Consider the following 22,049-nt stretch of genomic DNA (forward strand, 5'->3'; position numbering starts at 1 on the left):
CACACACACACACACACACACACACACACAAACACACCCCCCAAAACCTAGGACTCGTCCTACAGGCTCTGGGAAAAAAAAAAAAAGTCCTCAATCACCTCCTCCTTCTCGTCGTCCCCCACCTCCCCCGCCCCGCACCCCTCAGCTCTCAAGGAGAGCTGGAGGCGGGGGAGGGGAAGGGGAGGAGAAGCGACGCAAGAGGGTAGCTTTTCAGCGCCGCCGAGGCGCGGGAGGAGGAGAAGCGGCGGGGAGGCGCTGCCGCTCACCTGCGGGGCAGGGCGCGGAGGAGGGACCAGGCTGCGCGCTCTCCGGCTGAGGAGCTGGGACGCTCCCGCAGCCCCGCACGCGGCCAAGCTCGGGGCGTCCCCCTCCCCCGGGCCTGGCGAACCCGAGGGGTGAAGCTCTTTGCTTTGACAAGCGGTGCGGCGGAGGCGTGGAAAGCGGCGAGCAAAAGAGCGAGCGAGCCAGACTGAGGAAACTCGAGACGGGAACAAAGAGGGATCGGGTTTTGTGTGTGTGTGTGTGTGTGTGCGCGCGTGTGCGTGTGCGTGTGTCGGCTCCAGCTCCCGGCAGAATCTTTTGGGTCCGAGGCCCCTGCTGTGACTCCTCGAGACCCAGCCGTACCCTCCACTGCCGACTCCCTGCACTCGCCGACACAAACTTTATTCTTGGGAAACTTCTTCTCTTTCTCTTTCCCTCCTCCTCCGCCCCCACCTTTTCCTCTGGCAGATTAAATGCTCCTGGAGAAGGAAAACCGAAGCGAAAGGGAAGGAAATAAGAAGCTTTAAAACGGACATCTCCAATCCGGGTGGCTTTTTTTTTTTTTTATCCTCCAGGAAGTGGACATTTCGTTATCTTCTGATTCTCTTTGCACCGCCTCTACTGGGACAAACGGAGCCGTTTTGCCTAGCTCCCTTCTTTTCTTGGAAAACAGACTCCCAGATCGGCATCTGGGAAAGCAAAGGTGGAGAGATTTGCGTAGAGACGCGCCGACGGACTCTCCACTGGCCTTTGGAGAGTCAAAACTCCTCCGGAACTGGCGTCTTCCGCGCGCAGACCCCGGAGACGCTGGGGGCGTGGGGCGGCCGCCCGGGCAGCCTAGCCTAGCGCGCAGCACAGACGCCCCCAGAGGCGCCAGCTGCTGCGGCCCTCGCATCCCTGTGTCTTTCGGCGTCGGGGACGGGCGCGGGCGTAGGTCTTTGCGGAGTGGGAAGGCACGGGCGGCCACCGGGGCGCGGGCGCCGCTGCAGCAGCTCCGGCTGCCGGCCGCCAGCCAGGCGCTCTCCAGCCCGGCTTCCGCCTGCTCTCCTTCCTCACGCATCCTTTCAATTCTCCTTCTCCTCCTCCCCTTTTCGTTGACCCCTTCTCTTTTCTGCTGTCGCCTGGGGTGCTCCCCCAGCGGAGCGGAGATTACAGAGTGGTCGGGATGCCCCAACTCTCCGGGGCAGGCGGCGGCGGTGGGGGGGACCCGGAACTCTGCGCCACGGACGAGATGATCCCCTTCAAAGACGAGGGCGATCCCCAGAAGGAGAAGATTTTCGCCGAGATCAGTCACCCTGAAGAGGAAGGTGACTTAGCCGACATCAAGTCTTCCTTGGTTAACGAATCCGAAATCATCCCGGCGAGCAACGGACACGAGGTGAGCGGGCTGCTGCCCAGAGCTTTGAGAGGCGTGGCGGGTCCCGGGGAAGAGCAGAGAGGGAAGAAGGGAGGGAAGGCGCTGGAGAGCCCTGGCTGAAGGGTCCCGATTAGGTCTGCAGGGTGGGGGGATGGGGGCGGGTGGCTGGGCTCCTGGTTAGTGATCTTTCTTTGTGTGTGTGTGTGTGTGTGTGTGTGTGTGTGGTGTGCTGGGAAACATTCCAAGTGGATCGGTTTTGGGGTTTGGTGACTTAAACCGTTGGTTTGCGGCCAGGAGAACCTGCCCTTAACGCATCATGTTTGGCCTTCGGACTTTTTAGTGGGGTTTAGGGAGTGCGATTAAAGCGAGTATGTCTGAACAACACTACTGAGAAGTTCTTCCGTAGGACGGAAGACAGAGTGCACCCGCTATCTTTCTCGGTAGATGTCTCTGCAGAAGTGCGTTAAACCACCAAAGGCTTAGGTAAAGGCGAGCAGAGGCACAGGCCCGAGGAAGGGGAGGCAGGCGTGGGCCGGGGACAGGCGGGGCGGTCCCAACCGCTGCGGAGCCGGCCGGCCGAGGGGGCGCGCGCCCGGGCGGCGGGGGCGGTGCGGGCGCGGGTCCTTTGGGCCGCTGGGGCCGGCTGCCAGCAGCCGTGGGCGAGCCGAGCCACCCCAGGGCGGGGCGGGGGGGGGCTCGCAGTACCGCCCGCAACACTAGCTTGCTCCAATCATCGCCACGTAAAGAAAAAAAGTACGCTTATATTTGGGGTTAGTTTGGGCCCGAATCAGGCCTTTAAATCTTTGCAGAAGAAGGGCGAGTCGGAGAGATGCAGCGGAAACCAGTGCACTCACTCAGGGGAGGGTGGAAAGCGCTTTATCAGATCTCCTGGCCGGCTGCGGGCGATAGCGATGGTAACCCGAGTAGAGTAAATAGAGACACGTGGGTGCTGGCGAGAGAAAGCCAGTGAGCAGGACCTCGCGGAAGGGCTATTTCAGGCCTCGCGGAGAGCTTGAGAAGTGGGGGGAGGGGGGGGCGGATGGACCCTGATACCCGACACGCTACTGGCCACCCTTGTTCAACAACTGGGAAACGCTTTGGAGGAAATCCGGTAGAAAAGTCCTGACACTCAGATGATTTCACCAACGCTTTTTCCCTCCAAAGAAATTTGGAGGGTATATTCTTTTTCCTTAAATGGCATCCTTCTGCCCCCAAAAAGAAAGCGTGTGGTTTTGGGGGCGGGGACATTTTGGGTTTTAAACAGTAAGTTTAAGAACACCTCAGAGTTGCCTTCTTTATCCCAATGGCAGGGGTGAGTACGCATTTTGGAAGCCCGGGGGCCTGGGTTCTAAGGGGAGCATAGGGGTGTTCTCCATACCCTGAGTCTTTCATCCCAATATGCCAATTAGGGGGGAACCTAGGGGTGGCCAGGGCACACCCAGCTCCACTTAAAAGATTTGTGACTATGTGTGTATGGGGGGAAGGAGGCCAGTGGGAGGACAGATGTCCGAGGAACCAAATGACATCCAAAACATTCGAGGCCAAACTCATATTTGTAGAGCAGCCTTTTAAAATTCCTACCCCTTTTCCTCGTCCTTTCTTTTTCTATAAGGAAAGTTGCTACGCACTTCACATTTTCTAAACGTTTCTGCCTTGGGGAGAAGGGTGCTGCATTTGAAGTCCAGAACTCCTATTAGGGCTCTGTTAATCTTTACCAGTGGTAAGTGGGCATGGGGCAGACCCAAGGAAGACAGTGAAGGGGTAATACCGCTGATTTGCAGGTGGTTGAGTCTGGGTGGATGATGGTTACCAAAACTGACATTAGCTGGGCTACCTTTTAGAAGTCTATAGCCCAATTTTCAAGTTTTCCTCCCTTTAACCACAGAACAGTTTACTTTTCTCTTGTAAGCTTGCACTGAGCCAGCCATGGTAGCTTATGAGGAGAAGAGCTCCTGCTGGGATTGGTTTGGGACAGTTGCCTAAGATCTCCATTTGTGAGTGATGGGCTTGTTTTTAGTTAAATGTCATTTTCAGTTGCAAAATATTTCAGCCCGCTGTCAATCAGCTCTGATTGAAGTAAACAGTGGTTGAAGAAGCCATCAAAATGATTAACGCCGCCGTTAACTCAAATTCTTGTCATATTAGGTATCCAAGTAGCCTTGTTGTGTTTTAGTAAACAGTGGTCAGAACAGCATATGGATTGTTCGCAAGTTTGTTTCTGTTGTTATTATCATTTATAGCTGGTAGTCCTGGGTAGATAATTTTCAAAAACACATGTTGAAAAGAGAAAGATTTCCCAGTACTCAGCCTTAGCCTATCCTCTTAGATTAGTAAACAAGTAGATTGAGTTGCACCTGATTCTCCTCTTTTGAGTTACCAGTGGATACACACATATCATCATTGTCACAAACTCTAAAGTGATCTTTCTTTTGGGGGTGGGGATTCGTCTTGTTAGGTGGCCAGACAAGCACAAACCTCTCAGGACTCCTACCACGACAAGGCCAGAGAACACCCTGATGACGGTAAGACGTTAATTCTGTCTCTCCCAACCTTAACATTTAACGTGCAATTTGTGAATGTAGGTATGTTTTGCTGTTTTTGTTTGCATCCAAGAAACTCGAATCATATGTGATAAGACTGTGTCTGTGTTGTAACAAAATGGGAAAGAAAACCCGGGAAACTTCTTATCACTAACGTATAGTTGCATACTTTAAAAACTGTCTGAATGATTTAGGGGCTTTTGAATTTCTGTTGGCTTCCAGATTCTTTGTGGAAGAGAAATGTCTATAATTAGTTTTCTCATTTTACCTAAAGTTCTAATTGTAGATCTTTACTATTTTTTCCTGCATTGTTATAAAGAGTGACAGTCTACACCAGTTTATTTTCCAACAAGAATAGTTTCAAATGGGCTTTCATTTGTGAAATTGCTGTTTCTTGTTATAGTGAGAAGGCAGGTACTGTACGCGCAGACTAAATATGGCTCAGTAAAGAAGAATCTAACTTGTAAAAATATAAAACGTTACTCTTAAAATTAAGAACTATGCATATGGAATGTGATAGACTTTCTCCCCATTTCCGATTCTTGCTCAATACTGTAAAAATTCTACATATTTTTTAAGATTTAAGGAGAACTCCGTGTGACTTTAAAAGCATCTGTAATCTTTAGGGTTCCCTTGTTGAACAGTCTACATTTCTGTTCTCCTTTAATTACTTACAATTGGCCTGACCAGAATGAGGTGTTCGCATATACAATATGTCAGCTAGGGGAGGAAGAGAAGAGAACTATAATATCAGGCTTCCTTCTGAGCTACAAAGTAGTTACACAGATTAAAGAGAAGAAATGTATACAGTGAACAAACACACATTTCTTTACCAGAGTGATGTCAGTGTAGCACATAAAATTAAGTCTCCTGTAGTTAATCCTTCATAAATTTGGGTAGTTGCCCATATGCTAGATACAACTTGCTCCCTCAGTAAAATCTAGAAATTTTCCAGAAATCTAGAAGCACAGGTAGAATTTTTGAGTTTGCCAATAAGATGGAGCATAACTTCAAGTGTATAAATATATACGTGTGGGTATAGCTGAATGGCCTAGTATATTTATATTACAGCTTTGTGTCTTCTTTCATGTGTCTGTATTTCTTAGTCCAGTTTGTTAGTATTAGAACAAATTAAGTTAGATGGATAACACTTATTTTTGTAAAAACACCAGTAAAAAACCAGTCAGTAGTGGCAATAAATTGAACCACATGTTTTTAAAACATCTGGTTCACTGCTAAGCCATTTAAGGGAATAAATACTGTCAATCTAAAATAGAGCATAATAATCCAGTTACAATACTTCGTAAACAAATCTCTTATGTAAGGTGTGATTTGTAGTAGTACTATTAACTTTTCAATGAAAAATACAGTGATATAAGAAGGAAGTCAAAGCACATTTGATTGTTCTTTGCATTCTCTCAGGAAAGCATCCAGATGGAGGACTCTACAACAAGGGACCCTCTTACTCGAGTTATTCCGGGTACATAATGATGCCAAACGTGAATAATGACCCATACATGTCAAACGGATCTCTTTCTCCGCCCATCCCGAGAGCAGTGAGTAACATGCTGATGTTGCAGATTATTTCAGAAGTGTAAATTAATTTGTATTTTGGCAAAATGTTTGTTTTTTTAGACACTGGAAATGCTTTCATTATGTATGACCAGTCGTTGCTAAATAAGACCTGCTATGAGGAATGGCTGCCTTACATACAATATTGCTACTTTTGATGTTTTGCACTTGGAATTTTAGCTTTCGGGGTATTGGTTAAGATAATAAAAAACAGATCACGAGCTATCATGGAATCATTGAATTTAAATCAGCAAATTCATGATTTTATGAGTATTTTGCTTTCTCCTCTGATGAGAGAAATTGATTTAATCTTTCAGTTAACTAAGTGTATGTCTTTCATTGCCCATAAGCTATGTAGAATCAGAACTCCTTTGGCTTATTTGGAGCTGAATATTGGAAATGTTACTTCAGCTTTTAAAACAGTGTCTCATTTTATTGTGTTAGCTAATGTCTCTTTAAAATCAGTTTGGGGGTGGGGAGGAATGAGCTATTTTTTGCGTTATTGTCAATTGTTAAGAAAGTATCACTTGAAGGTAATTCTAATGAAAATTGTTCTTTTTTATCTCGGGGTTCAGTTAACTTTCAAGTTTTAAAAATCCAGTGGCATTATAGCTGCTTTACACATTATGCATAACATGGAGACCTCATTTATATAGTAAGAAAACAGCTAAAGGGTTACCTCTGTAGTACATGAATGTGAAATGTGCTGGTGATGGAGTTCTCCCTGAGATTTGTCTCTTCGTAGGTAGTGATGGGTTTTTATTGCTCTGTCAATATATATACCTTCTTTCTGGCCTCACTCTCCCTCAACCACTCAAACCCCAATGAAAAACATGTATATTTGGGTGTTGAGGATGAGGGTTTCAGTCTAACTGGCCCTCCTGCGAGTCAATCTAGGATTATAAAATGGAACCTGTAGTCTTTGCCTTATTAGCCCAGTGCTTTCACCAAGTGAAAAAAAAAAAAATCAGTCACAGACATCTGGGGGCAAGTACTATCATTGATACCTCAGTGGACAGAATCTGGGAGCCATGAGATACTACAGAGCAGGAGAGAGGAATACCTCCTAATCAGTCATCAACAAACAAGAGTATTTATGGTTATCTTGATTATCTGTGGCCCTCAACTATTGAAGCGATAGATCTATGAAATACAACCACTTTATGCGGGCACTGTGATTTAGAAGTTATAATTTTTTCCCACAAGTTCCAAAAAGATATTTGACCTTTTAAGTAGGGAATGAGATTTTTCTAATTTGCATATAGCAGCTAAAATGGAGATCTTGGAAATCTTGTGATGGTTGTTATAGGAAGGAGCGATTTCACATTTTAAAAGGCTTTTCTAATACTTAATGATAGAAATGTGTGTGTGGTACATATAAATCTCTTATCTAAAAAGTGAATGAACTAATAAAAGCAAATATGGTTTTTAACATTTAGAGACCACCCAAATAAATGCTTCTGAGTCTTAAAATTTGTAGGAGACTTTATATTGTCTAATTAAATATGTGTACATTCAGATATTTTAAAGTTGGGCTGTTTTTCTTTTGTTGGATGTTTTGGAGGGGAGGGGGAGGAGACTATGTTTTAGATAGGGAATAATTGAAGACTTCTGCTGAAGGCTTTTTAGAACAACAAATCAAATTATAGTCTCTGACTTGGTAACAATAGAATATAGCTACCAAAATAATCTTATACTTCTAGGGTGTGCACACAGTTAATGCTTAATAAGTATTTGTGGAAATTATTCTTTAGCCACTTCTCCTTTCAAAGCAATAATTTTTAAACGTCAGTATAATTAAAGTCTATTGATATTTATAAATTATTCCTAAGAATACTGAAAATTAAGCTTCTCTTCCTCTTTAAACCAGTATACTAATCCTTTTAAATTTTAAATTGTTAGAATGGCAAGTATTTATTGTTAGTGTATGTATTAAAATTCTGAGGTCAGTGAATTGAACAGTCATTCATTGTTTGGGAAAGATTTGTGGCCAGAATAAATGTTGGTGGGTGTAGAGTGGAGGAAAGGGGTGTGGTCAGGAAACAGCTACCTTACCCTCCTATCTGCTGCCTTGCTTTATTCTGTTACATTTTAGAACACATTTATTTTAGGCACCTTTCTTGGGATATTCTGCAGTTTGCACAATTTGAGAAGCTTTTCAGGTTTAACCACGAGACAGTGTTCAATTGTTTTCTTTTAGGGTCTGACCGAAGTGAGTTGAAATCTTTGGTTTTTAATAATTAACAGATGTTTTTAGTGTGTCTGAGACCCAAAACACTTTAACCGGAAGGCAGCCCCTCCTCTTTACCCCTAACCACACTTCTGCCTCTTTCTCTTTAACTCTGTCCTTAGCAGGACTGAGTGTTTGTGCAACTGACATCCACAGTGATAGGTTTGCATGTAGGGTGTCAGGAGTCAGGAGCAGGGTGACCATTTGGGTTTGGGCTTTGCCTGGGAGCAGTCCCATGTCAGCCCTGTTACTTGGATTTGCATTACAAACAACTGCTTGTTTACTGTATCTGCTGCCCTCAGGTGTTAGGATTAGAAAAACATCTGGGGGTGAGGGAGGGCCCTGACCAGCCCTTCCCCACACAGAATCTTCTGTTCACATGTAACTGCAGATGATCCAACTGGCACGCACAGAAATGTTTCTGCTGGTGGCTCATTTTAACAATTCTATTATGTGTCTGCTCTTTTTTAGGCAAACACTGACACGTGTGCTCGCACAGCTTTTACCCATGTCCTACATATAGTAGTACCTACACAGGAGAACCACCTTTGCCAATCGAGCTTTTTTTCTCTTTTTCCATCTGAAGGGAAACTTTAATTGGCTAATTACATCCTTCTAGAACAGAAATTCTTAGAGGTGTGTCTATACCAGAAATCTTGTGAGGGTGTTTCATAGAATTTTAAATAAGACTTCTTGGTTCAGATAAATTGGGCCTAGCAAGAAAGCACCTGTAATAATGACACTTTTGGTGTCATGAGTTCTTAAAGCACAGTAAAACCTTGGCTTGAGGTGGTCGCCTTCATCGAGTGTGAGAGGATGCAGGAGCCTTTTAAATATTTCAGAGCAAGGGCCCTGGAGAGTTTATTAAAAGCGTACTCTGAAGACTTTCTCTGAGTCTTATTTATGAAAATCCTTGGAGGCCAATGGTAATGTATTAAAAGGAAAAAATAGTTCTTTGCCTCCTGCGCTGGGTCCTGGCACTTGTGTGCTTGAATACTGTGTGACAGTGAGCTCGGCTGGCTTTATACATAGTGAAAGTTCCCATTGGCCTCATGCACTGTGGTTATTCGTCTTAGGTGTCAAACTTCCATTTGTCCCTCATGCAACCCAAATGTTTAGCACCTCTCTCTGCAGAGAAACATCTCATTTCTCTTTAGCTGCTCAAGGGAAAAGCAGCAGACTTAGCTCAGGAAGCGCCAGCAAACGTTGCAGCTCGGGTCACACCAACCACGGTAACACCTGGTCAGGATCGTACTGCAGACTGCATCGTTTGTTTCTTTGTGATCTGAGGATGGATTTTTAGGTGGGAAAGGAAGATGTTTCTGTTTGAATTTCATCTTTTTTATTTTGAGTTGACATTGCTATTAAAATGTTTTGGGTTTTTTTTTTGTTGTTGTTGTTATTTTGAGCAACTCAGTTCTATTGTATGGTTTTTACCTGAAGGGAATCAACATTTTGATTTTTGATGAACAGAATTTACCTATTATAACTTTGTCTTAACCTCCCCCGCCCATGTTTGTATTTGCTTACAGTTAAAATTAGATTTTTGCCATTGTTCACATCTGGAATTAAGGAAGTAGGTGGACATGTCTAATCAGTAAGCTTACACTTATCCAGCTGTCCATCACACTGCTGCTTGGCTGTGAAAATAATCACAGAAACAATAATCAATAGGGAGACTATGGCTTCTTAATTCAAGGGTACAGGGAGACTATAGCTTATGTTTTGAGCAAAAATTTTAAGTGTTTTTTCACTTTACTGCAAGGAGCTACTTCATTTGACTTACTAATAAATTATTTAAAATTTTCTAATCTAAGTTGTGTACTTTTTGAAGCTAAGTATATTAAATTTTCCTTTTACCTCAAGTTCAGGAGAAGTTAAGTTTTAGAAAGTATATTCTATCTCAGATTTGAATGTGATGTCAGGAGAATGTGTGGGAAAGTTCCTCAGGGCCCCAAACTCTTCTGTCTGATTCATCTTTTATTTATTTATTTTTTGCCACACCACATGGCATGTGGAATCTTACTTCCCCAACCAGGGATCGAACCTGCACCCCTTGAATTGGGAGTGCAGAGTGTTGACCACTGGACTGCCGGGGAAATCCTTGTTTGATTCATCTTAATTGTACTGCTACAAAGTTGGGAAAGGACCACAGTCAGAATAACTGGGAATGATTGCCATTTCCCCTTCAGATAATTTAGAAATCTTATGACCGAATGGCATGCTAATTCAAGTGTCCTGGGAGCCCATGCTACATGTGACCCTTCAGGAGCTAATATTGCCCTTGCATGACTGGTACTGCACAAGTGTGATCCTTAGTCGATAGACTTTTCTGAAATGACCCTAGAAATTTCTTGTTCATTCATAAAGATATGAGAACAACCCAGTTTCACTAAAACAAGACCATTAAGCCAACCTGCAGAAAATCTTGCTCTTTGAAATACCCCCTTCCCCTGCCCCCTTACAGGTCCTGGACTTGGCTCTCATCAACCCAACTATTTTGATCCATTTCTGTCTTGCAGACTGACTCGTGTAATTCCAACAAGACAGAGTAAGGGCCTCATAAATGGGTCTATCTGGACTCGAACTTGTTACCTCACAAGTATTCTTCCACAGTATCAACTGAGAAATTTTTGCAACTTTTTGAGTCTTGTTTTGTTTTTAACTAATCCTGTTCGTTCTTTAGGGAGAACTGTTTGTGGTTTATGGGACTGACATTTTTTGAAGCAATTAGATCATTCCATTCCTCTCTGACTCCCCTCGTTCCTTGTTTACGTATTATAGACAAAATCGGAATTTTATAAAACTGGTTTCCCTGTGATTTCAAGATAAACTTGAAGTTTAAAGAGAAAGTGTGTCAGCACTGTCCATGGGCCGGCAGAAAGGCGCATATGTTTTATTCCCAGGCAAAGGTAGAGCTCAGCATTATATAGGTGCCACTGTCATGGGACTGAAGTTTTTTAAAAAGAGGGTATTCACTTAAACTTTGTATCTTTAAAGTTATTACTTCAGTCATTATGCCAAACTGAGCCAGTCTGTAGAAAGCTAATACTGTAGCAATCAAGGGACTTAGTACTGCTTTGTACTGTCCCAGCAGGTCCTTACTCATTTGGAAAAGGCAGCCATTGGACTTTATTTAAATAATTTTTAAAATATATTTTAGATTGGTGATCACTTTTTAAATATTAATTGTGACCTCGTGAAGTTCCTGTAGGAACTGTAGACTCTGCTGTAAGCTTTGAAGTCACTTTAAGCATACAAATTATCAGTCTATAAGATTTGGAGGCACAAAGCCCGAAAATGCCCTGGAGACCAACAACAAAGATGAGTAAGGGGGGAGATTGAATGCACCGAAAAGGAGAGTCAGGAGTTGAGCAGAGGATGGATAGGGAACAGGGATTGCTAACTCCCAGCTTCTGATAGTCTAGCCAATCTAGCTGGGACTATTTGCAGACTATTATCAGAGGCTGTTCAGAGGACTGTAAAGTCTCTGTAAAGCAGTACATTTATACACAATACCCATTCTAGCCAAATCTCTAAGCCTGCTGAAATTATCCATTTGCTATGTGTAGATCAGTATAAAGCTCACTGAAGAATGTTACTTGCTTGCCTTCAATCCGTACAGGGAAAACTGCAAGGGCATTACAGCGCGAACAAGAGTTTAGGTTACCTGTCCTCTTTCCTGCGTCTGTAGGAGAAATATGACTGGCAGAGATGTTGCATCACAGAGGGTCTAGAAATGTATTGTATTTTTGCAGCTAACCGGAGGCAAGTAGACTCTAAAAAAACCTTTTGATTATTGACCATTGTTTCTAGCTATGCCCACGTATAATACTGTATGGAACTTGGTGACAGTTCTGCAGAATCAAGTTTTGATCTTAGTCATGGTAATTTACTGTTGCTGTTATGTTCGCTTTAAAAAGGAAGCCTGTTACTACTTTACTCAATATAGAGAAAGGTTGAATGAGGGGTGGACAAAGGGAAGGTACGATAACATAAAAAGAGGAATGGCTCTAGTGTAGTTTTAATTTTCTCTTCTTATTGTCAGCTTCTGAATGAAACAGTTACCAAAACTGTTAAAAGCTGACACAGAAAAATATTTTTATAAATCCTTTTTTTTTTTTAAATCCTAAAAACTTTTGCAATAAAGCCTATTAACTGTGAATGATAGTTGATCAGTTGATCGGGGACGACTGATGAATTATGAGATAGTTATATGTCGTGAGTAGCCTAGCACGGGATAGACACTTCAGTAGATTTGCTGAATAAATAATGTTGTAGAAATTTTTCATGTATTTCTGGGGATATTTCCAAAGGATCTGTCTTTATTCAACCAAACGCTATATGAAAAGCAAAATCTGAAAGTGTCTGCTAAATAAATCCTTAGTATTTTATTATTTTACGTTTTCTCTGATCTGTTGCTTCAGTGGGGAAAAAAAAGAGCATTAGACCATTGTCTTTAATGAGGAAGTCAGAGTCCTTCAGAATGTTGTTTCCGAGTAACAGCTGAAAACAGTCAGCTGGAGAGCTCGCTGCTAGAGTGAAAAAGAATGGGATTTGGTCCTCATTTGAGGACTGATCACAAGAAGTACTTATCTCTTACTTATGTCCTAGAAACCTGATTGAAGAAGAAGAGGTGATAGAAACGCTTTTTTCAGAAGGGTGCTTGAGATGGAAATAAAGTAATAAAGAAGAAAACCATCTTCAATTATGTTTCTGTATTGTACGGTTAATGCTTTTCAATTCATTTTTATTCTTTCCCAGATAGAAAGGACATTTCTTTCTTCAGTAACACTTGAGGTATTTTGAGATATTAAAAAATTCTGCATATTCTTTTTAAATACGTATGGTAGCATCGGCGCTGACTCTTCTAGGCCAGTGTGTGTTGTAAATTGATTATATTCTTCAGCAATGTGGAGAGAAAAACTTTTGAGTCTGTATCAGGCAGAGGTAGGGATCCTCCTGTGAAGGCTGAGCCTGTGGAGGAGGGAAGTCCTAGGCAAGATATCAAAAGGTCTGGGGTCTAGACCCACGTCCACCACTCTCCCCCAAAGCCTTGGGAAGGTATCTGACCTCTATCAGAGTTTGTTTCCTTGTTTATTGTGAGGCATATTAATATCTGGTTGCCTACCTCATATGGTGGATGTACAGTTCAGATGGCACAAAGCCTGTGAAAGTGCTCGGTTTTTTAGCTATGGGAGCAAAGCACAAGTCTCAGATGGTGTAAGCCCTCATGCCCACCTGGTGGGAATTCTGCCACAAGAGGTGTTTGACCGTATCCAAGAAGCTCCTGAGAAAGGGGAGACATTTTTGGTTCTTACCATGGCACCATGCAGGCCTGGAAATTGGACACTGGGTCAAGGCCTTACATTAACTTTTAGAAAATATTAGCATAAAATAAAAGTTTTGGGAATTGTCATTATATTCTTTACAGAGACAGCTTTCTTCTCTTGGGCTCTTTTTTCTCTCGCAGTTGTTAGGAGAGCACCTGATTTTCTTCTACTAAGGGAATGAGATGTGTGAGGGAACGGATTTCTAAATTTAAGATTTGTTTAAAAATCTCATATCCTTCTAACATTTGATATGAAATTGACAGATAACTCTTAACTCCTTGGATGGGGGTAATAATTGATTTTTATTTAGGAAAACTTTTTTTCCTTAATCCTTTATCAGCTGGGTTTCTTTTCCCCACTGCAAACATTATATAGAGAGGAGATTTAAGAGCCTCGTGAATGTAGAGGACGACAGGAGAGTTATTCTTTTCCCCCTTCAGATTTTCTTCTGACTTAAGTCTTTTGAGCTTTCGTGGCATCTAAAAAAAATCAGGTCCAAGGGGGGATATGTTGGCCAGGCAGCAGAGAGAAATCAGCGTTTTTCTAGTCTCGTTGGAAAATTACAGCTTTCATCCTTTCAAGACTTTTCTTTTCCTTTAAGTAAAACTCAGTGAATGTTAAATATATTTCAGTGTGGAGTTAGCTTTCTTGGTAGACTTCTTCAGTTTTAAACATCATGTATTATACCTTGTAATAATTATGAACACGTATCATCTTGGCACACTAGTTCATATGACTTGGACCAAAGGAAAAAGGTATTGTGGTCTTATCTCAAGTGTGTTAAACATTGTCTTAGACCCCAACACTTAAGATTTTTTAAAGTCTGAAACAAAACCAGGAGTACCAAAGTAAAAAATGTTTACCGTTTACTACAAATGGGCTAACCAGTTAAGTATCTGGCGGGGTTAAGAAAAGAATCAAGTCTCCCAGACATTGCTTGAATTGGTTTTTACTCTTTTTTTTTTTTTTTTTTTGGTATATGTTAAAAGTTTAAAATTAAAACTCAAGAAATTCTTTGGAAAGGGAAAACGATTAACTTTTTTTTTTTTTTTCTTTTTTAACTACGGTCACGCACCAGGTGCTGTGCTAGGCAATTTACGCGAATGGAAACTGTGGTTGGGTGTAGTAATCTCCATGCTGAAAAGAAGGGCCCATCCTCAGGGGCAGCAGGAACCTGCTTCAATTTAGTGAGTGATAGAGTCACTGCCCTTCCCTTCTTAAGGTCGGAAGACTTGTTTATTTTCATAAAAAAGAACCATATTTGCCTTTCAGAACATAAAACACTTATTAAATGAATCATAATGTTGATTAAATGTAAAGCAAAAAGTTATTATTTTGAAGATTTTGTTGGCAACTTCTTTTCAGTAATGCTTAGCTATTTTTTATGAAAATAAAAAGAAAATACTTTCATTTAAAAAGCAATACACTAGAAAACTCAGATGAGTAAAAGGAATAGCAAATATTAAATTCTTAGGATCCTGCCGTCAGAGACGATCACTCTCAAAACTCACCATGCAGCATTTTAGACCTCTTCCTATGCACATTTAGAAATACACATAAACACACGTAAGTATATGTTATACATTCATGGTAATGGAAACATAATATACCATTTTGTACTTGCTTTTTTCCCACCAGTATACAGTGGATATCTTCTGTAACATCATTTCTAATGCCTAATTTATTGCCTAATTTATTTAATCAGTTTTGTTGGTAAGACATTTAGGTGGTGTCACTTTTTTTTCCTCTATCTTAAACAACATTGTGATGCAATGCATATTTTCTAACTACATCTTTGCACAAATTCTGTTTCTTTGGAATGAATTGCTAGAAGTGGAATTGTAGAGTCAAAGGCAATGAATGCACCTTTTTAATTTGGGGTTAACCCAACGTTGCAATTTAACCTTAAGAAAACATTTGTTTGAAGTCAGGATTTAGAAGTATCACTTGACTACATTCATATTTGGTTATGGTTGGTGTCATGCCTTCTCCTAGTCAAGAGTCAGTCCAGCGATAGACAAGAAGCTGGACAGATGGGGAGCAGAATGTCAACTTCATTATTAATAAGGCTGGATTGGAGAACGTGGCTTGAACCGTGACACGAATTTGGACTTCCTTTGACTTCCCCAGATGGAACACACCACTAAGTCACAGGCCTCCCTAACGGGGGCAGGGAGCTTACCTCCTGTAGAACTGGAGACGAGAACAAACCCACGCTCGGGCAAGCTGGCCCCAAGAGGGAGAACAAAGGGTCAGTCCGTCCTTGCCCAGTTCTTTCTCCAGATCACCAGAGATGAGTCGCTTTCCTTTGTGGAAAGTGAGTGAGGGGGTGGGAGAGACAAAGGCTGCCGCCGCTGCCAAGAGAGCAGAAGTTCCTACTTTATTGGCCAGGCTAGGGAGGAGGGGCGAAGGAGAGTGTGTTTATCTCCTTAGTCATAATCCCTGATCAGACTGTGAGCCGGGACAGTGGTGAGACGCGTGCGTACACGATGGGAGCTACAGCAGAGCACTGCATTTGGGGTCTGAAGATCTAGATGTCGGGGTCTGCTAGTGACCGGCTGCAGCCAGCTACCTCCTCTCTGGACCTTGATTTCTTCACCTGCAACATAGACTGCCACCTCGTCTACTTACGAAAGTACCTGGCACTCTGCATTAGTAGTAGTGTCTGTGGAAGGTGGACCAACTGCATCCGAATTTACTGGTATTCTTATTCAAAAGGCAGATATGTAGGCCCTTCTGCAAATGTCCTGAACCAGAAGTGACAAGCAGGACATAACACGTACCACGTACACTTTTAACCAGGTACTTTAGCGATTCTTACCTACAGTAAGGTTTGAAAAAACACTGATCAAGTAGACATTCAATAATTTAATTCACTTGGGCTTAGATATCCCAAGTGACTCGCACACCTGGAAACCAATCAGGCACTTTGGCCCCAAAGCCTACTTTCTCTCCACTCAGCCCAGTTCAGCGCTATGCCTCATGGAGACCACTGGCACTCTGTTCACTTCTAGTCAGACCTCAGGGGGTTTCCCTCCTCCACTGACTACAGAATGAAACCCACATCCTTTGGCATTATTTTCAAAGCTTTATGCAATCTGGAATCATCCACCTTGCAAGCCTTGCCTCCTTACCACCAGACCCCGCAGCTTACGATTCAGTGACATTTCCAGACCTGCATCCTAAACGCTTTCCCAAATCCCTGTCTTCAGGTTATTACAGCTTGGTCTCCCTGAAATGCCCTGCTCCCTCTTCCCTGCCAGCACAGTCCTGTTCATCCTGAAAGATCCAGGCTAAATGGTACCTCATGAAGTTCTGATTGCACCACCAGTTAAGACTAAGTGCTCTCTCCTGTGGGTTCCCACAGGACCTTCTTCATAACTGTTACCACATCTTATAATCATTGGTTGTCTCCGTGTCTTTCTGTCTCACTGTTAGTTCCTTTAGGATAAGGAGCTTGTCTTACTCATCTCTGTTGCTCACAACCTGTTACACTGCCTGGCATAGAGCAGGTCACTCCACGGATATTTGTGGAATAAATAGAACAGAAAATTTTAAAATTCATTAATATAGGGCAGTAACACCAGATATCGATCTATATTTAAATGGAGACACTCTAATAAAATATAAGCTAATACAGAATCACAGGCCTGAAATTGAGCTTAGAAATTATCTGAGCATTAAGTATAATCCATGGGATAGAATTAGCTATTAGTTTTGAGTATTTAGTAAGTGCCAGGACCTGTTCTGAGCACTTTATGTACGTTAGCTCATTTAATCCTCACAATAACCCAGTGATATCCCCGGTATCCCCATTTTACAGATGAGAAGACTGAGGCATAAGGAGGGTCGAGCAACTGAGGCATAGGGGCCATGGAAGTGGTTAAGGACCACTGTAAGACCAGACCAAGAAATGCTTGGTCAGATAAAGTAGTTAATTTGCCAGGATATACAGCTAGTAAGTAGTGGTACCATGCTTGGACCAGGCCTTGACTCTCACTGCAGGGTGCTTTCTGCAACTTCAGTTTTCATTGCCATCACTGCCACTGGTACTCAGAAGATGCTAGATGATTGTTGAATCAGTGAATTTCTCATCAGGAAGATGTAAATGATTCTTAATCTATATGGTATTTGCAAGCATAAAATAAAATAGTATATGGAATTATAAATGTCTTTAACATTATGTTTGGCAGTAATAGCTATGGTGCTAATAGAGAACACAGAGTTCAAAGGCAACAAGTCAGATGCAGCGAAGTGAGGGGGTGTCGGGAGAGATGCAAAAAAGGTGGTGGAAGTACTCGCCTGATGATGAGGGGGCAGTATTAGTGGAAATAATGAATTTAGAAAGAGGAGCAAGTTTTAGGACAGACATATGTGAGTTTGGCTTAAGGACTGTCCTGTGTTTTCTCTTTTATGTTAAGAAAACTAAAAATTAACCAGTATCTGCAACCAAACATTTTACATTATGGACATCATTTTGGTCCATCATTTATCTAATTTCTTTAATTTTTTGTGCCTCACAAAATCACTTACCTCTGGAGCTTCCTGGACCTCGATTAGAAGCCTCTGTGTGGTTATGAAAAACAGAACTGCATATTGCCTATAGGTGAGGAGAGGAATAGTATTAATATACTAGCATGTAACATTTAATGAGTTCACTTTACCTGCATTTTTCTTATTAAATACTCAGTGTAACACTATGAAGTGAACACTACCTAGTCTTCCCGTCTTTCCTTTCAAGAAACTGAGGCCCAGAGAGGTTATATTGATTGCTATAGTTCCAAAGCTTAGTAAGTGGTAGAACTTGGATTCAAAGTCAGATAGCCTTGATTTAGGAACTGGGACCCGCTTTATAAACTAGTTCCCCCCCCTAAAGAATAATCCTTAGTCAATGTTGATAAATCACTTTGAGGATTAAAAGTGTCTGTTATGCTTGTGTTTTATTAAACAATGTAAACGGTTCAGCTTTAGTGGTGGCTTGATTAGCAAGCTCTAAGAATACTTGAAATTTGTCTTCTGGTTCATTCAGAAACACATAACCATGTGATTGCTCAATGTGTTCTTGAAAATTCCCAGGAAATGTTTGTTTCTTAGGTGATAAATGTCTGACTTGTATAGGAATTCCTATTGCTCACTTCTAGGGTCCCAGTGTCCTCGAGTCTTAAGGACTAAATAGCTTAATCAAACAGCTGTGTGGCCAAAGGTTTTGTAAATCTTGGAATCACTTTGGTGAGTGACGTTACCTCCTCCTTCCATGAGAACTGAGTATTTACAGGCAGAAATCTGCTGCCGAAGGGTGTTCTTTGCACAATGAGCAATTAAAATGTGGTTTGTGCTTCGTTTCTAGGAGCTGTTTGTGGTGATTTTTGTGGTATCATGATGTTAGGTTAAGTAAAAGAAATTAGTTTAGGATTAACTGGAATTGTGATCATCCTGAGAAGTTGCAGCCGTGGGTTTCCTTAAAAAAAAAAAAATGAAGAAACTTTTTTTGTTAAGAAAATAATTATTAGAAACAATCTTCTTTCTCTCAAAAGGAGATTTTTGTTGTTGTTTTAAAGTAATATTGTTTTTAAAAAGTCAGGGGAAAACTCATTAAAGAATAGAAAAAAATAAAGCTGCCTGTATTTCTGTCACTCAGATATAATGGTTTCATTTATATATTTTTTTAAGATGTTCTTTCTCCACTGTACCTATAATACAAGTACTTTTATAAGGTGGTTCATAAGGTTATTATTTTATTATAACTTTTTCATTAAAAAGGTATTGTTGCTCATCTTTCCATGTGAATAAGTAAAGGTCTGTATCATCAGTTGTCATGGCTGGATACCATCCAGTTATAAGAATATTTCAGTTTATTGATTTTATCCTCAATTATGGGTGTTATTTTTTTGTTTTTACTTGTTTGAAACAATGCTAAATGAAACCCTGTTAAAAATACGTATTTATTTATAATCTATTTTTTTAGGTTATGTAGAATTAAACAGTTTATAGAAATAAGTCTATGCAGATTTCAGATTAAATATGTGTTTTTACATGTTTATGTGAATCACTTGATCATACCTTTCTTGATTTATAAGAGGTTTTTATATATAAAGCATATTAACCATTTTGATCCAAGAAAATGCTTTCCAGCATTAGCTTGGCTCATTTTTTATAATTTATTTCAGAAGAGAAGATACTCTTTTGACTCTTGTAGGATGGTACAGTAACCAGGAAAAAACATTTTATTTCATTTCACTATCAGAAGAAGATACCTGTTGTTGTAGCAGTTTCTGAATTAACCCTCAAGTTTAGGGTTAAAACAGGTTTCCTGGTAGAACGAAGGCAAACACCAAAGAATGTTTATTTCAGGTGTGATTTATCATTCATCTCATAAACATTCATTGAAGGTACTTATTTTGAAAGTCATTGTGCTGAGCCCCATTGTTAACATACATGACAGTGAAGACAGGGTCACCATCCTCAAGGAGCTTAAGGTTTAGGAAGGGAGAGACACTTGTGCAGACACCCACGGCTGAACGCAGAGTGAGCAGGACCCAGGGAACAGGAGTGGGCAGGTCTTCCTGCAGTGGTGCAGCCTACTGAACAGTTCCTGAGGGTTGTAGTTTTCATATGTGCCAACCTGTCTTTACTGCTTTCAGTTCAGTATGGACCATTTGATGTATGATAGAGAGTATTTGGTTTAGTTATTTTAAAATGCTTGTGTAGCTAGTTCTGTTTGGGTTGGGCCAGGAGAGTTGTTTTAATAAATAAACACTTTTTAAAATTAAAAGTTACGCATAGTAAGTAACCTAAGACTATTTAAGAAAAGAACTCAATAATTTATAGAGCATTTTGTTTTATTTATTTATTTATTTATTTATTTTGCGGTACGCGGGCCTCTCACTTCCGTGGCCTCTCCTGTTGCGGAGCACAGGCTCCGGACGCATAGGGTCAGCGGCCATGGCTCACGGGCCCAGCCGCTCCATGGCATGTGGGATCCTCCCGGACCGGGGCACGAACCTGTGTCCCCTGCATCGGCAGGCGGACTCTCAACCACTGCGCCACCGGGGAAGCCCTGTTTATTTATTTTTAAAGTAAGTTAACACACCCATCATAAAGCATTTTAAAGGGGCGAGTTTATCAACATCGCCGCCAAGTTGATTGATGGTAAGAATGAAGGCTCGGCGTCAGACCCTCCTCTGCTTAGTTGTTGGTACTGTGTCACTTTCATTAGCACCACCACCAGAAACCTTAACTTGTGAGACATTTGCTTTGTGTACTCTTTAACCACATTAAGAGTTATTGTCAGACTTGACCACAATTAGAATTAGGCAAACAGAAGCTCAGGAAGGTAGACAAGTTTCCTTTGGCTTATGTCATGTAGGGCTAAGAACACATGCCCTGGATCTTGAATGGCTAAGCCCAAATGCAGGATCAGCCACTTGGTAGCTGTCCAAGGGGAAAATTACTTTTACCTCTCTGTTTCTGTGTTTCTTTACTCACAGTTTGAAATTTTTCCTGATAGTTGGAAATACAGCAGGAAACGACTGCTTTGAAAACGATGTTACTTAGTTACCACATATAGGAAATATTTGGTCAAAATCCATGGCAGGGAATGACTACCTGCTTGGAATAGGTATCAAGATAGATCTGTGAATCACAGGCCTGAGGATCTTTGCTTTCATGCCTTCTATACCATTTATTGAATAATTCTAAGCTAAAGCCAACTTTAAATAATGTAAGATCAAATTAACTAGATTTTTGAGGGGTTCTCATGTATCTAATTGGGGAAATTAGTCAGAGATGAAATTTTTCAAAAGGAAATATTTCCTCCCAAGATGGAAAGAGCAAGAGAAATTTGACATTTAGCCTACAATTGAGAAAACGGTTTGTAATTCAGGGACATCTGAGGTGTTTATGTTTGTTGGTTGTCTAAATAGTTATTCTGAATGAATTCAATGATGTGTATGCAATGTGAAGTTTGAAAATGGTTGGCTACCTGCAAAAAATTAATTTTCTTTCCTTAGGATTGGAAAAATAAATTTTAAAAGGCTTTTAATTTTTTTCTTTAAGTTCTGTTGTTGCTAATTTCATGGTGGGGAAAAAATACTGACAAGAAGTTAGGCAAGTCGTTGACCGGCTGTTTGTCTCTGAAGGGGTTCCTAACCCTCGAGCCTTGGTATTCTTGTCTCACAGTGGGAACAACTGGTTGCGGGGACTGAGAAGCACAGTCACTGGGCTTTTGGGCACCAGGCTGCTGAGCTGCATGAGATGTGCATTTCTGTTGAGCTGTTTTATTGGCACTGAAAGCATCAGAATTGACCTCGGTGCTTTGGTAAAGGAGTGTTTCTGCTCTTAGAGCAGAGCAAGGCCTGATGGTTTGAGAAGCAAAGAAAATGAACCCAGTACTGCTTCTGCCTGGCTCTGGGAGGGCATCTCGTTGCCCATTAGTAACCTCTGGGGGCGCCCCAATTGCAGACTAACCCATGCAAGTGAGATCTGGACATCTAATTTGAATAGTTCCATGCAGTGGGCTTGCTGACCAATAAAGGTCTGCTTCAGGGAACCAACCCATAACTATTTCTGCTTTTCCTCCTTTTCGCACACCCCAGTATGTTCCTAGAATTCCTTGCCCACAGTTGTCATCCAGATGCTGCATTGCCACAAGCAACCGTTTGGTCGTTTTAAAGTCACAGGGTAGCCCTGTGGACAAGGATTAAGTCCCACAGTAGTTTGACTCAGGGAGATCATGTCTGGGAGGGTTTTCTCGAAAC

The 22,049-nt window shown here is 41.7% G+C and overlaps 1 protein-coding gene across 10 annotated transcripts in view; it reads left to right on the plus strand.

Annotated features, from left to right (window-relative positions):
* Positions 1–1,127: 1,127 nt before the first annotated feature.
* LEF1 (lymphoid enhancer binding factor 1) overlaps positions 1,128–22,049 on the plus strand; it is a 118,779-nt gene continuing 97,857 nt past the window's right edge. For 4 of the 10 annotated variants that reach the window (XM_032631868.1, XM_032631873.1, XM_032631871.1 and 1 more), the window contains exons 1-3: positions 1,400–1,639; positions 4,074–4,140; positions 5,581–5,714. In XM_032631868.1, coding sequence (XP_032487759.1) covers positions 1,427–1,639; positions 4,074–4,140; positions 5,581–5,714 — 414 coding nt within the window. In that variant the 5' untranslated portion in view covers positions 1,400–1,426. Of the gene's footprint in view, positions 1,640–2,207; positions 2,931–4,073; positions 4,141–5,580; positions 5,715–22,049 lie in introns of those variants that run through there. The other 6 variants (XM_032631874.1, XM_032631869.1, XM_032631876.1 and 3 more) reach the window with 6 other exon arrangements.

The sequence above is a fragment of the Phocoena sinus genome, chromosome 5 (genome assembly GCF_008692025.1).
Source record: "Phocoena sinus isolate mPhoSin1 chromosome 5, mPhoSin1.pri, whole genome shotgun sequence".
NCBI classification, from domain to species: Eukaryota; Metazoa; Chordata; class Mammalia; order Artiodactyla; family Phocoenidae; genus Phocoena; species Phocoena sinus.